We start from the raw sequence: 16,376 nt of genomic DNA, 5'->3' as shown, positions 1-16,376 counted from the left end.
TTTTCCTTAACCAGCCTAAAACCAGTGTTTGAAATTAAATGTGAAATTAAATTCTCTGTAAAAAGGAAGCTTTGTGTTTACCAAGTACACTTTACCAGTCTCCAAGGATTCTTCTAAAATAAGTAGTCATTAATAATTAAGGATTTATTTAGCTAAGGCCTACCGTAAAGTCCAGAAGAAAATCATCACTCTTACAAATGGCTGTGAAGCAGCCTAATAAAGTGTGGAACATGTCACCTAACAATTAGCACTATTCACTACCCCAAATAAGCGAGTCTTTGTCACTGTAGCAACTGAGGATGTCATTGTTCTTCTTTTCAAGATGGAGACAGACTTCAGCAAAACCATTAAGATTTTTCAGAACGGGATAATTTTATGCAATAAATTGGTTAGTTTCTTATGCAAGCAAATGTTGTAGGGGCCAAACACATTCTTGTTCTTGTCTTCACAAATACTAGCTTCTACGGAAATCCACAGGAACTGGGCTTAATCAAGAGTAGATTTGAATATGGCTGCACAAGTATAAAAAAAAGGAAGAGCCTGGGACATCTGCAATAAAACAGCACTCATTTAAACTTCATCATTCTGTACTATGTAATGCTTTCAGCAAGGACCATCATCAGCTGCATAGGAAAGTGGCTATATATGCTTTATCTCAACAGCCCTGTCCATGCATGCAGCTGAACAACCCACCTTGGAAAAGTACGACTTCGAAGTTCTTTTATAAAGACTTGGCTCCCGTTCTGTACAGGCTTGACCTCTGTAGTCTGTCCAGTATCATGTTTATGCCAGTTTCTTTTCTTTTTCACTGAAAAAGAATTAATTGGACAGTACTGTATGTTAAATAGAAGATAATTATTAAAACATTTGAAGGAAGGATAAATCTTCATTTCATTTCTTACGTGAGCAGAGAAGAGGGAACTCCCACTATGCTGCACTGCAAATTTTAATATTGCTCTCAATTCACCATTAGACAATTATACTGTAGCCTGAAGATCTATTACATACTGAACAGTGTTCGGTTTGTAACATAAGGGCAACCAGACGGGTAATTACTGAGCTGCACAGCTACCGCAGGCTTTATGCAAACACAGGCTCTGGACATTTTGTACTTGCCAGAATACACACTTAATCCTTATCATGAACCTCTTAGAAAGCCACTTTTCTGCCTTCTCAATATGCAGTATAGAACTTTATGAACGTATTTGTCATGAATTACCTGAGTCTAAAGGTCTGTCCAGCAGTTGCAGATTTGACATCAATTTTGATGGGCTTTGAATTACACCCTGCACACAGCATGCACATAAAAGGATCAAGAAAATAAAATAAAAAAAGATGCAAGGGCACCACAAACGCAATTTTTAGAACTACTCTTATTCCTGGGTTTTGAAAGGCAAGCTGGGCTAAGGCCCTAAGTTGATGACAGCATACTAAAGGCCCCTTGACTGTGCTCCCAGTGGATGACAGACATACAGGCAGGTTCATCATGGAAAAAGGGTCAGCTGGAATAAGCACAAGTAAGTCAGTCAAATGTCAGTGTAGTTCTGCCTTGTCTCTTTGACGGCCAGATAACACAGAGCAAGAAAAACTGGTCCAGCTTTTTCTTTTAGCACTATCTCTCTCAAATGTTCCTACTTCCACAGTCTGTCCGGACATGCTCATTTTGGTAGTAAATTGGTTTTTGTCCCAACTGCGTATTTGTATCATTTCAAGCCTCTGTTAGTAGAATTTTCATAGGCCACAACTTACTTTTATGTTTCACCTTTGTTTTACATCATGAAACTCAGTATTTTACTCCAAAATCAAGACCTCTTATGCTCTTCTTACTGTTCAAAACAGCTGGGGAAAGAACCAGACTCCTCAGTAACTATGCATGGACAACACCCTTCCCTCGCTCTTTGCACGTGCACACACATACAGATCCACACACTTATTCATTAAAAAGGAATCTGGAGGCCACAGCTATAAGACATGAGGTTTGGGAAAAGCTAACTTTGTTTTCCCAACCATAACCCTGGAACAACTCAAGTAAAGACATCTCCCAATGAATCCATCCCAGGTTTTGCACAAAGCATGTTGGTTTTATTAGTTCCATGCAGCTCTCCAGCCTAGCTGGATATATTCATTAAAGCTGCTAGTTCTTTATCTTAATGACTCTCAGGCTTAGTGTATTAATTCAGTGCTCCTGGTAACAAAGGAAACAAGCCCTACATGAATGCCAAGCCTTCCTCCTCCCCTTCCCTTTCCAATGACTGCCTCCTCCCCCTCTCACCATAACCGAACCAACACTGCACTCCTAGCACAAGTCCCAGTGAAACAGGTGTCACTTGCCACAGTGAAAATTAAAGAGCTTATCATATTAGCATGTTCTTTTATTACACTTCAGATAGCATGCAGCGTCAAGAAATAAAAGCAGCAAATCACTGCTGAATTAAGAAATTCACTGCAACTCTTCAAAAAGCATCAGGGAGCTATTTTCCTCGGCACCAAGCGCCAGCAGGCATCCACCTCTCACATCCACCTCTCACACAGAGGCAACAAAGATGCCTCTGCCACCAGAACGCTCCCCAGGAGGTGCTATCTCCTGGTCGGCAGCAAGCTGGCTGCTGTAGTACATTTATACTACATCAAACAATCGGCATTTGGCCTATTTTCAGCCACTCTCTTCATGTTTCATCTGTACCATGAACATCACAGTAAGGATTAGAGGTCATTAACACGTGCAACAAATCCTAGCTTTGGCCAGAAAGGCCAGTTTTTCTCAAATGATTACAGATATCTTTTTCTGCAGAACTTTCTGATCCAAGTTTGACCTTTGGAAAGTATAACCCGCTCCTTCTAAAGAAAATATTACATAGGAAAAAGGGAATATATTTTTATGAAAACTGTACCTCAGAATAAATAATTCTAGACTTCAAAGGTATACTTACATTATTTCAAATGTATTTATGAATAAAGGGATACCTAGAAGCACCCTGTTGGCTCTCCATTGATTTATATGAAAGGTTGTAACACTTAAAAAACAGTTGCAGCCTGACTTTGGGTTGCTTATATCTGTGTAACTCCACCAGTTCCCAAGAATTTCTCCTGATTTTCACTGCTGCAAATGAGCAATCAAACTGAACATTTCAGATCATGTTATGAAAATGAGTCAAGTCTGCCTAAACAAAGCACTCACATTTTATTTAAATTATGTCAGAGAGTTCTGTATGAATGTGTATTTTTTTCCCAAAGAGGAGTTCCTACAAATTGCATTAAAACAAAATGGCTTAAAATGTCATATGACAGGAAGCAATCTTCTGAAATAGTAGCCACTAAGCCACACTGGTAAAGTGGAAAAATGTAAGGAAAGGAAAATGACTTTTAAATTTGACATCTGGAAAACATATATTGCGGAATGCATGCTCCAGAAATACACATATATTTTTAAATCCAGACGAGTTGCGTAACAGACAATTGGTGTCTGTGTTTCCCTTTGCTAATTTTGCAATAATTAAACCTACCAGTGAACTAGTGGCTCTGGAACAACTCTTACTCATTTATTACAAAACTGATAGTGCTAGATAACGAGTTTAAACATGTATTGTAACACTTAATAAACAAATGAAAGCGATCATCTCACAGAAGCCCCAGCAGAGCCCAAGTGCCGTGTAGCAGGACGCCCTGCATACAAATGCCCGACAGAATGAATGCATTAAGCCAAGCTGTTCCTGCCTTCATTTAATCAGTCTTTCAACTTCCCTGGCCTATTGCACTCCGCAAGGAGGGGCTACAGGATAACAGCCTCATTTTCCAACAGGATCCACGATCCACGATTCGTTAAGTTAATGGTGAAAATGACTACACAGCTTGAGAACCTGTGGTCTTGCACTTCACCAAAAGTCAAGGTAAGGTTATCAATAACTAATGTTTAAATGCTCCCGAAATTTTTACACTCAACTACTTTGATGATTGGCCTTGTACATTACTAAACTTCATGCAATGCATTTGAAGGGAGAAAACAAAGGCATATTGCTGTACTGCAGAATGATATCATGTTCTGTATTCCTACCACACTGATAACCTCATACAATGATAAGACTATAACTAGCGACAGCACTCCAGCAGCACTTTCTGCTGTGCTGCACGATGGAGACCGAGGGACGTACTGCCAAGTCGGATCTTTATTTGGATAAGAAGAATTAGATAGCCAAAAACCTTCTTAAAGCATCAGAAGATTGTTGTCAATTCAACTCTCCTTGTCTTACCTGGTATATTAAAACTCGTAATCTTTTTATCAAAACTGACATTTCTTGAATTCTAAGATTATGCACCACAGTTTCTATAGGACTGGTATGCAATTCGTGATTACAGACTTTTGCTGCTACTGTCTGATTTTTTCCTGTCGCACTGAAAAGTAGGTGCATTTCATCATTATTAATTCAAAGCAAAGTGAAAGAAATCAAAGCATCAGACACATCTCAATGTTATACAAAACTCACAGAGGCTAGAAATCCTGCGCTGCTTCCTCTATACTGGGTCAATAACAGCTTGGGCATATCTGCAGTCATACCCTCCTTTTCAACGCAACCCATTCTAATACCAAATTGTTCACTTGAAGATGATTTGTGGTTATTTAACGATTTCCAGTGTGTTTGTCAGAAATCTTCCAACCAAACATTAGAAAGGCTGACTTTTAAATCAAAACATTTTGTGGGGATGCATTGATTTTGTTAAGTCTTTCAAACAAGACTCCCAAGGGTTTTTCTGTCAGCTTGCCCAATTTGTAGGTGCCCTGCTTGGACCAAAGTTGCTAGCAGACATCTGGGACACAGGAACAGCTGCAGGTCATTCTTGATTTTGAAAAAGTCAAAGTGGAAAAATTATTCCAATTTTTGCCCCAAAAATGAACGTTTCAGACTCCTCTCCTTACCCCTTAGAAATTTTTGAAACTTTAACTTTTAAAGCAGTGCAGAAATAATCGCTTGGGTTTACAATTAGAGAATTTTAACACAACAGAAGTCAGCTTCCAGCCATCCTTTATTTCGCACTAAAAAAGTAACATTATGATTTGTTTGGATCCTGGGAGATGAGCACAGTGCTCTTCCTCTATGTCTTGCTGTAAGGCTGCAGAGCAGTGAGAACCTCTGTGCATCATTGTTGCTTATTTACAGTAAATGGCTCTCAAGTAAAGCATTTAATCTTCTACATGTATTGGTTTAGCTTCTTTTTTTTCCCCCTTTTTTTTCCCCCTTGTATAATAGAAAGAATTTGTGAATTAATCTGACCAAAGTAAACACATCCTACAGTTCTTTCCCAGACGAAACTCCCACTGAGATCAACTGTCACTTTTACGCAGGAGAACTTTTTCCTGTGAAAGAACTGCAAGAATTGGCACCCTTAGTGCATCCTACAATTTTGACTGCCACTGAAATCGCTAGTTTTATATCCAGGCCAAGCATAACATACTGCTTCTTACTCTCCTCACTCAAAGACAAAAACCACCATGTAGTTTCCAAAATTCCCTGTATTTGAACTAGCTGTTTCTGTAGGCTTTTTCTAGCCCACAGTACTAAGTGCCTTCACAATTCTTAATTTCAGGCAAGGAAGGAAGCATCATTTTCATTGCCGGGACTGGCGACTCAAGCTCTGCAGGTAAGATGCCTTGCATTAGCTCATACACATTGCAAAAGGCCAGGCAGGGAGCTGCATCCAAAGCTTCACAGTTCAACCCATGGTTTTTCCCCCTAACATCTTTTTTCACCTCATGGTTTGAATTCTAGTATCGATATAATATGATACATGGCATTCAGGCACGTTTTTTTGTAATGGGGAAAAAACCACCACCCTAGCTTCTTTTGTTTAAACATACAGAATCTGCTTTGTGTGAGGAGCAGCTGTGCAAGTATACTTACAAGTAGACTTCCCGTGGGTTTTCTCACAATTTGGACAATGATAGATGTCAATATCTGGTGCCTCTTCTTCTTCAACACCCACACAGCTGGAATATATGAAGGCAAATACTACATTAGCTTGAGTCCACCTCCAAACACACAAGCACACAATGAATAATGAAAAAAAACAAACCCCAATAAGCTGCGCATTTACTATGCAGCTATGCTGTCTGCTGATGATGGCATCAAAGCAAAGCTTAAGTGCTCCTTACAGTAGTACAGTCAGATGGGATTTTTTGCAGCCTGCATTCCTGATGTGGCACTAAAAAAAGGGGTCAGTCAGAAGTCCACTACCAGCTCACTGTGGACCTCTATTAAAATATGGCAGAGAGTCCCAAAGATTTTTTTTTTCCCAGGGAGACCATTTTGTATCTACATAGAGTTCTCCAAGCACCATCCCACGTAAACCTAATTAACAAAACACATCTTCTTTACCAAGCATGTATGGACAGCTGCTAGGTACCAGAGTAATCTTGGCAAGCTATACCATATGCAAGACTTCTATAGGTTCCATCCCTATTACAATATATGAAGATGAGGAGGAAAAGAAGACACATAGCTCACAGCACTGCTTGTTGCCAAAAAGATGGGTTGTATCATGGCAGCTGCTTAGAACACCCACCAAGATTATTTTGGATGGCACAACATATGCAACAATACAGCGTGGCCTGCGGGCATGCTGCATCAATACAATCCAATAGCAGAGCACAGCGCTGGGGAAAAACAAAACTAAACTGCAATGGAATGAAGTACCCAAGATAAGAAGTCGTTGCACAGTCAAAACACCGCACAGCAAGTCAAATAATCAAACCCCAGCATGGCACTGTTCCTCTCCCAATGGAGGAAAAGCAAACAGGATTCTGATTCTGCTTGCTCGGTCTGAAGTAGCCCAGGCTGCAAGCACATCTGCAGCACAGAAAAGAATTTCAGCTGGGTGCTGTGAGATACAGCTCTTGTGTCACAGCTCCATGAGAGCTCAACTAGGCAAGAGGATCCACAAGAGGCCACAAAGGTAGCTGCACCTTAACCACCTGCACAAACAAGGCTAGATCATACCGCGATAAGAGCACTCCTGCAGTGTCTCTACCTCACCACCTGAAATGCCTTCTCAGTGCTCTTCAGTTCGCAGAAAACACTAATACATCTCTTCTGCTGTAGAAAGGGTTTGGGCACAGGTCATGGCAATGCCATCTCCATGCATACGGTAGCGTTCAGCCCCCTCGCATCCCGCCAGCAGTACAAAGTGGGGATTAGAGCAGGAAGATGAATTCAAGAGTTTTTAGCTGCTGGTTCTGACCCATAGGAAGTAAAAGAGAGGCTGTTTGTTCCTCTCCCACAGGCAAGGCCACAGGGTGGGTCAGTTCTGCCACGTGCCCTACAGAATCTCTCAAACCACTCACTGTATTCAGTCTCTTTAAGACAGTACCAAAGAGTCCAGAATTACAAACAAATAACTAGAGAAATTCATGTCGGTTGGATACACCAGCCATTACTGAACGTGAGGGTCTAGATGCAGGAAGGCCCTAAACTCCTGGCTGCTGGCAGACAGGAAGGTGCACGAATAAAGGAAGGATAACGCATGATCATGCATGCCCACCTCTTCTATGCTTTTTTAAGCCTTGCAAATCACTGCTGTTGTGAACCAGCTACCTAGCTCCATGGAGCTCAGAGCTCTTCTGATGTCCGTGGTGGGGGGTGTGCACATGTGTGCATGCACACACACAAACACACGCACGCTTGGGGCAGGAGGAGTAACTGTCGAAATGCACGACAACCCTCTCTGTTTACAAAGGTGGGTTTGAAGCCACTTTTGAATCCAGGGCACAAGCTGGTGTGTAACTGTACGCATCATGATTACAAACCACAGATCTATTCGCTTTTAGAAAGAGCATCAACAAACCGATGTCTGCAACCAAGCCGGGAAAAGCCAAACTAGCTAAGATATGGAAACAAACCTTTTTTATAACCAATGTAAATTTTTTGTCAAAATAAGATCCTGCCAGAAAACTCTGCGGATATTTTCATCCTGTTGCAGCTGCCAGTCTGCGTAGGGGACCCAGCTCCCTCCAAACCAAAGAGCACAGGGTGAGAGAAGCTTTGCAACCAAAGCCAGAGAAGCTCTCATTTTTGAGTTCAGCCTGTGGACAGGCCAATAAACAGGACATTATTGGGGAATTGTGTAAAAGCAACTGCAGATTTGGCTGATTATTTTTTTTATTAAACAGTTACTTGAAAAAACACAAAATTGTTGGGTCTCCCTGGGCAGACAGCATGGAAAACTGAGGAGTTGGTTTGTGGACAGGAAAAACCATCACAAGAATCCAGTCCTCAGATTCAGTATATACAGGCAGTATAATACCAGATTGAGCAGCAGAAAATTTAAACAAACCCAGCCAGATTAGAGCAACCATAAGAGAATGTAGAGGATTCCTCTACCCATAAAGCTGCGTCAGCTGCTTATGCCACTGGATTCAGCCTGTTAAGCTTAGTAAAGGTATGGATTAGGCTCTATACAAGGGCTTGAAAAGTCTATATTTAGCTAAACTAAGGAGATAAGACCCTTGGGCGCTGCATGGATTGCTGCAGGAGGAGGTATGAAAAGCTACTGCACTGGGCAAAGACTTCAGTGTGGTGGGAGCTATTGTTCTGAGAGCAAGTAAAAATATTTAACTAGAACAAAACAGAGAAGTAAAAATAACTGACCTCAAACTCAAACAGTCCTCTAAAAGATGCAGTCAACTTTTCCAGCTACAACATGGCTTTTGAATAAAGTTTGGCCATTTACAACTACTCGTGGGCAGAAGCTGCTGTCCCTGCTGTATGGGAAACTGCAAGTACAAACTGTTCAAGAAATACCCTATTGAAATGCCTCAGGTAATCTTTAACCAAAATGTGAACCAGTTCCAGTTTGTGCCCCTTTTCTCAACAAACAGAGCTTGACTTGCCAGGTATTTCCACCAGCAGAACTGTTTGTGAACTTCCACATGAAAATATATAGGCATAATAAATTGAATTTCCATAGTTAAAGACAGACTGCTAGAGACAATCCCTCATGAATGTTCCTGCCAGAAGAGGAACAAAGATTTCTTGCTGGCTATCTTGGTTTTATGGGGCAAGGTTTTGGTAGCAGTGGGGCTGTCAGCTCCACAGCAGTGACCTACCCTTGGGCTGGTCTCCAGAGCATTTGCACCTGTGAATGAGAACCAGGAGGAGATTGCCAGCTTTGGCAGGAATCAGCTCAGAGTCCTGAAGCGGTCTCCCGCCTAATTTACAAATGTATTTTTTCTGAGTGGTTAATTAACAACAGAATGGTATCAAAGCATTTCTCCAGCTGAAGAAAACCAAGTCATCTCTAGCAGCTGAACAGCGCTGCCCTCCCCTTACCCCCCCCCCCCAGATTCAAGCACGAATGGCACTTTGTGTTTCACTTTTTTTTTTCTTTTCTTTTTTTCTTTTTTTTTCATGAGAACACTCCACTTTGGTCCCTCCAATTTCTTTTTTCAACCCTATTTGCCTGAGAGAAACACAAACATGAAAAAGACTCGAGCCAAGCGTTTGACCCCCTACAACGATCAAACGGGCTCCGAGTCAGGCAGCGCAGGATCCCAGGCGGCGTGCTTGGGAGCAGCCTCCAGCAACGGGCCCTGCACAGCCAGCCCCACACTAATATGTCAATATGAGCCCTGGATGTGTTACCATTGACAGAGAAGAACTGGGTAAAGCTCTCGGTAGCACTTTTGTGATTATTCAGATCCACCGATGAGATAAAAAGGGACATAAGAGGTCCAGCAAAGGAACCACAAGGCAGTTTGCAAGGCAGAGCTTGCAAAAGGATGCGCAGGGAGCAGAGGGTCGTGCGGTGGGAGGCAGAGCTGGAAGCAACTTCGTGAACAACAGCAGGAGCAGATTTATTTGCTTCATTTGTACTAGCAGACCAAGAATCCGTTTCAAAAAGCCCGTAAGACACCCCAAAACAGTGTGCTGACATCCCAGCAAGATCTTGCCCTGCTGCAAGAACTCACAAATCAAGTAGTGCAGCATTTATGCCCCAGCAGTCTGCAAAAGAGATTGTTAAACACATTCTCCTGTTTGCACAGCAAGGGTACCTCACAGGCACCACGGTTTTGCACTCGGAGTTGTGTGCGGGTACAAAGAGGGTGTCCTCCAACAAAGTATTTAGGGGTGGATGTCTCTGTCTGTGAATCATCTCCAGCTGCTGCTTTTTAGATGTGTGACAATTAAGGCATTTGGCAGGGGAAAGTGCCAGGTTCCCAAAGCAGATTAGAAGGAGAAAACTTTTACTTGGTGAAGAATAAGCAAGTAAGGAAATAAAATTCTCCCCAGACAACCTCCAAAGCCTCACACTCGCTGTCCCATCGGTGTTAACGCGTGAGAGGCTGCAGCTGTAACCTGCCAGCTGGGAACCAGGGAGGCAGCGGGTGAGGAGGGTGAGGATGCAGGACACAGGGACAGCAGCCCCGTGGCAGCAGCCAGCACACACCCCTCACCGTTGTGCTCACCTAGAGAAATCTTGTTCCACATTTTTGTCCAAATGCAGTAAAGATGGCATAAGTGATTCATTATTGTGTGTCCAAGAATACCTTGTTGGAACAATTGAAAACAATTTAATGGTTGATTTTAAAGTGGTATTTAAGTGACTTAACTCAGGTTGAGGCAATGTAAAATTAATCTGATAATGAAATAAAAGTAAAACATTATTACTGATGCATTTGAATTTTACCAAAACTGTTACAGGAAAAAAATAGTAATAACAGAAAGTAAAGCCTTTGATAGTGCAGCTGTTTAGGCTGATATATCACACATTTTACAGTGACTTAAACGAGAATTAGCACAAACAGAAGCATTTGCAGTCAGAGGCTACAAATCACATTTTTATTAGAAACTCTGTCCTTTGCAACTTTAAAATTATATTTCTTCTCTGTCCACAATGAAGAGATGTTCAAATTTCAGTGTTCTGACAAAGTTAGTGACAATTTTTTTATTCAGGCAACAATAATAAAAGGTGCATAAATTGGAAGTGGTTTTATAACATGAGTGTTTATAAAGACCTTGATTTGTCATCTTCAGTGAGATGACATATAAAGTAATTTTAGGAGAAAAATTAAACCACATAATATCCATCCTATCAAAACCGTGTAATCTCCATTATCAACCAGAAGACAAGTATAGAAAAACATCAAAAAATAAAAACAACCAAACAAAAGGCTAGTTGATAGGAAAGAAAACAAAATCTACTGATTCACAAATAGAGCAAAAGGAAAAATAAGCTAAGATCATAACTTCTGAAAACAAAGCTGTACATTTCATCTGCTCCTGAGAAGCACTCTTCAAACATAGCACAAAGACGAAATATAAGGTGTTCAAACAGACAACTGAGTTTGTAAGAAAAGTTGGAAGCCAGCACAGATGGGAATGGTGGCAGCTCCTCAGGATGCTCAGCACCTGCACGCTCTTGGAGGGCTGATGCTGTATCCTTCGCTCTTCGCTAAAGAGCCACGGACCACGCTGACTGCAGATGGGAAGGGGCACCCTCACCCCCACCCCACCCCCCGACTTACAGGTCCCAATTTCCAGAGTGGGGAAAAGCCCACCTCTCCCTACACCGTACACTTTATCTGCCAAGAAGGTCAGTACAATTGTACCATTTTGTAGCTGAGGAACCGGTCATGGGCAGGACTGGGGGGGGTTGCTCAGGTTACCAGCAGGCCAACGGCACAGCCCAACGCAGGGCACAGGTCTTCAGTGCCTGCTGCTTCCATGGACAAACATATTGTTCAGAATTTGCAACTAACAAATAAATCACTGGACTAGCTGTTGTATTCTGTATATTTAACGTAAATTCTGTTTTCAACCTTTACCAGGAGCACGCTGAAATCTTAGAGAATTTTAACACTGGTAAAAAATGACACTTTGATACTTATTTCATACATCTGCTTCTTCTTCCCTCCCTGAATCAGTCCAAATGCAAGTAACTTTTATTCCCAGCCACAAACCTGGGATACCAGCATTGCGCTAAGTCTTGGAAAATGGTGATTGATTCCACACTCCTCTTCTGCTTCTCCCAGAAGCTGGAGATAGCGTCAATGGTCTGTAAGCCAGGAGGGTGAAGGGTTGTGCTGATGGGCCCTTCCCACGTGCTGGGGGTCTGGCAGGGGCACAGGCAGCAGGGGCTCAGGCCAGCCGCTGGCTCCCAAGCAGCAACCAGCCGCTCCACCCCGGCACATGAGGATAAAGCATCAAAGCCCCAGGTGGGGCAGCTATCACAGTGCAGAAGAGGTATTCACGGCATTTTTGTAGGTAATAAAGGTAATAATTAGTAATTAACCTGAGCTCATCCCTATCCCTTAACAACTGGTATAATTTTTTGCTGTGACATTTATGATGCGTTGCACAACAATGCCCTTCCTTAACAAGGTGTTGTTTGTAAGGAAGATACCCATCCAGTTTCGGAAGCCTCTACCATCTGAAAAAAATATACAGGTACTGCACAGGAACATAAGGACTTCCCAGCAGCAGAGAGACTCACACTTCACCTTTTGATGCCAGGCCAATGTTAAGTGACAGCAGTTTCTTGTGTCCACATCACTGCATGCAGAAATGCAATGGCCAACATCATGGATACAAGGGATGTTAAGAAATACAAAAAAAGGGAAAGAAAGAGGCCTTTCCAAGAGCAGCGAAATGAGCTGTTCCTTGGATTTGCATCTCGTGTGCTGTTTTTCTAGTGGCTGTTACCAGGTGAACTCTGACCAGGGCTCTTCCATGTGTGCTTTCCAGCATCTAAGAGGCAAACAGACAAGCCTTTTCCTAAGCAGAAGGATTTGTCTCATCGAATCAGCCATGTATTTTCACAAAACATAGAAGAATATTTTAGACCTCAAGCCTGCTGTCAGATACGGTTAAAGCAAAACAGCAAGTTCAGATGTCATTTGGGAGAACAGAAAGATACACGTATCAGCATCACTTTGGTAGGAGACCTCAGAGCAAGCAGGAGAAACCCCATGTCTGCTGACTCAGGCACACAAGTGTCCAGTACATGGGACTTGTTGAATTAGTGGCTAAACGAGAGATAACCCCAGCTATACTGGACAGCTAGTATTTCACGTCACCTTACACGCTCACTCTTGGCACATTAGAAACATAAATTCAGAGGGACAGACCTCCTCTCCAAGCCAAACTGTACCTGGGCGGAACCCAGTAGCAGCACGGCAGCTTCAGCAACAGGCAAACATAAAGGCAAGGAAAATCTGCACTGCTGATCGGCTTGTTACGACTGCCTTTAATCCCAAGAAAATGACGTAACTTCTTTGACTCAATTTCTCCACCTCTAAAGCAGTAATATTAATACCTGCCTGATAGCCTCGAAGGCTGCTGTAGTATAATTAACCAACACTTGCTCGGTGCTTTGAAGATGCCAATCTCTGCAAGTGCTGGGTTGTGCTACCTCCACGCAGAGCTTTTGCCTTAGAGGTTTCTCTCTACTGCCTGCAAATTCTCCTGTGGGAATTCACAAATAAATATCTTCCTGGTAGCATTAGCCTTTCCTGGGCTTCACAGCTCCACACATTTTCACGCTTACTTTTTTAAACTAAAATTTACATTTGGGTTTCCGCAATTCTAGGCCCAACGCTGGGGCTCGTTGAAAGCAAACACACTGTGTATTTGAAACAGGAAGAATCAGCCTCCTTCGGCTTACAAAAATCTTGAAGGGACTTCTTTTCTGTTCTACACAATTTTGACCATGTTCCTTCAATCTGAAGAGGTCAGAGGAAGAACCAGAAGAAGGTGTAGCTGCTATAGCCAGTAGAGAGCCTGACTCTTGGTGATTTCATACTGTCTAAGCGATGCTGACTATCGTCAAGCAACCTTAGACTGCGCCTTAGGAAGGAAATGTCCACGCAACTATTGCTGCCGGGCTACAAACAAGTACATACAGCATATACCAGGAATACTGCGTGCCAACACAGAACACGTACTCAAATCACTCAGATGCCACCCGTGCTTCTGAATAGTTGCCGTGCCCATAAAAGCCACAAAATCATTCAAGTACTTGGGTCTGGAACCATGAAGTTAAAAAAGTTTTACTTCAGCAAACAGGCACAACAGCATCAGTCCTGCAGCTTCCTGCTGGCTGCGTGTTGTTAAATGCGAGCACAGGGGTAAGGGTGGTGCAGTGTGCTCCAGCCCTTCAGATCAGGAGGGCATGGGGGGGGCAGCAGCCCTGGCTGGCCCTGAGTGTCCAGGCGGGATGTGAGGTCAGCGCCAGCACCCCAGAGCAACCCCAAACCAGCCCTTCCCAAGACCCATATCCAAACTCCAACGAGCAGACGGGCATGAACGGGACCCGCTGCTGAAATGGGGGACTGCAAGTGATGCTCTCCTTACTCTTCAAATATGCGTCCCCTCTGATGTGCAAAGCCTGGTCCCACCACCCTTCCCAGCACCCAGAGAAAGAGCTGTGCTCTCTCAGGGCACAGGGTGGGATGCATCACCATTTCTACCTTATTTATTATTAGGTAATTCTTTGGGGCATGGGGATGTTGCCCACTCTTTTTGATGTTTGCAATTATACTGGGAGTTAATCGCTTGCTTATAAAGTAGGTGCCCTTTACTTTTAGAAAGACGAACAGAGTAAATCTGTTTGTTACAGTCCGGGTGAGAAATGCCAGCAGGATTGAATTACAGCAAGGAACTGCTGTCTCTGCTTCTTCGTCCCTCCTCCTCAGCCAGTTGTATGAGTTTTGCTGTCTTGGATAAACTTTCCTCTTCGGTTGACTGAACCTCATTTTGCATTTTTTTTTTCAAACTTGTTTGCAGGCAGTATGCAGCAGAGAATTAGCCCTTTGGGAGAAAGCATGGATTACTTGACCTCTATAAAACTATTTGTAAAAGTGAGCAAAATTGGGACCTCACTGAAAAACAAACATTACAGCCAACTCAGCCAGCTGTAGAATATTTTTTTATTCCAAATGGCTGAGGGATTTCACGGATGTTCCTGCCCAGTGCAGGTGCTTGGTACCTCCTTGATTAAGGGATAATAATCTGCCCAGTTTCTGGTGTCAAGACCCTACCTCTGCAGTACATAGGCATCCAAGTGGATGGTCCACCTGTATGTTTATCACAGAGCCACATCTGCAAAGGGCTCAACATAAATCTCAAACCCCGATGATGTGAAACGATCGGCTGCTTGGGATAGGGACTTGCTGCTCTTGCTGAAAGGGGCAACCCACACCGAGGGCTCTGGAGAGCAAAACTCACAGGCAGAGTTTTAAAAACACAGATTGAACATTTTTCAGAAGGTGCACCCAAATTGTAAGGAAAGCTAAAATAAAAGTAAGCATAGAAACAAAATGCAGACATTGAGGATTTAAATGACATTCATAGAATTACAAATTTTATGTAATCAATATTCAGATTGTTCAAGCCTGAGTCATAAAACAAGTTTTAAAACACCAGAAACAAATAATATTTAGCAACTATTATTATAGGATATATTTCCCTAAATTATAATAGCTTTGTCTCTATTACACTGAACACTATTAATGATAATCCGTCCTCAGTCACTATTTTTGCAAGCAGGTTAGTTGTTGTGGAAAAAGACATCCTGTTTTTTGAAGGCATTGTATCTGATCCACTTGCTGAAGTCCCCAGTGATTTCTGTAACCTCAACATATCACAAAGGAAATAAGTTTAAAACACTCTTCAGAGAGTTACTGTTTTTACATGGTTGCATTGCTGTTATTCATTAAGCAGAAAATACTGAACTACTCCAGCGGCTTAGATACATAAAACCCACTTTCAGCCTCTACTTGCACTGAAAACACCATAAGGAAGATTCTTCTGAGTTGATGGTAAGAAGATGAGTCCTTAAAATACATTGCACACTACACCATTGCTTCACCTGAGGAAGGAACGTGTTAGAAGAAGAATTGTAATTTTTCAAACCAAAAGAAGCAGCAAAAAACAAGGGGGGTGTGTGGGGTGGGGGGTGGGTTGTCATGAAGCAAGCAGCTGCGTGAAGCTGAAGAAAGAAATGGGTGCGATTTTTAAAATCATCCACGGAGCCACTTAGAAGCCCAGGTCTGATTTACATTACTGGTATTCACACTCTGAAGCCTCTGAGCCATATGTTAGTTACTACATATTCTTGTTAGTAAATGAACTCTGTGAAGCATTTGATGCTTGCTAAATTGCTCGTCCCCGTTACGCTGAGAGACAGTGAGCTCTGCCATGCAGCCACCTGACCATGACTCTCCATCCCTTGGTCACACTCCTGACCCCTTTCAGGCTCTGCAGAGCCAAATTCCTTACAAAGCAGCACAGGTTTGGCTGCATTTTTCTTTCCTTCAATTGTGTAGATGTATTTCAACTACGAGCCAGACTCTGGATGCTGTTCTAGTCTTTCTGGGCTGCTCTTTGGGC

At 42.6% G+C, this 16,376-nt stretch overlaps 1 protein-coding gene across 4 annotated transcripts in view; it reads right to left on the bottom strand.

The window, feature by feature from the left end:
• PHF2 (PHD finger protein 2) overlaps positions 1-16,376 on the bottom strand; it is a 97,915-nt gene that overhangs the window by 37,386 nt on the left and 44,153 nt on the right. For all 4 annotated transcript variants that reach the window (XR_008821411.1, XM_056335679.1, XM_056335677.1 and 1 more), the window contains exons 4-5: positions 5,895-5,980; positions 694-808 (exon numbers count right to left, since the gene is read on the bottom strand). Coding sequence is in view for 3 of the 4 variants with exons in the window: in XM_056335679.1 (XP_056191654.1) it covers positions 694-808; positions 5,895-5,980 (201 nt within the window). In the remaining variant the exon portion in view is untranslated. The remainder of the gene's footprint in view (positions 1-693; positions 809-5,894; positions 5,981-16,376) is intronic.

Source organism: Falco biarmicus, chromosome 4 (genome assembly GCF_023638135.1).
Source record: "Falco biarmicus isolate bFalBia1 chromosome 4, bFalBia1.pri, whole genome shotgun sequence".
Lineage (NCBI taxonomy): Eukaryota > Metazoa > Chordata > Aves > Falconiformes > Falconidae > Falco > Falco biarmicus.
The sequence above is the reverse complement of the archived record's forward strand: the minus strand, read 5'-3'. Positions and strand labels throughout refer to the sequence as shown.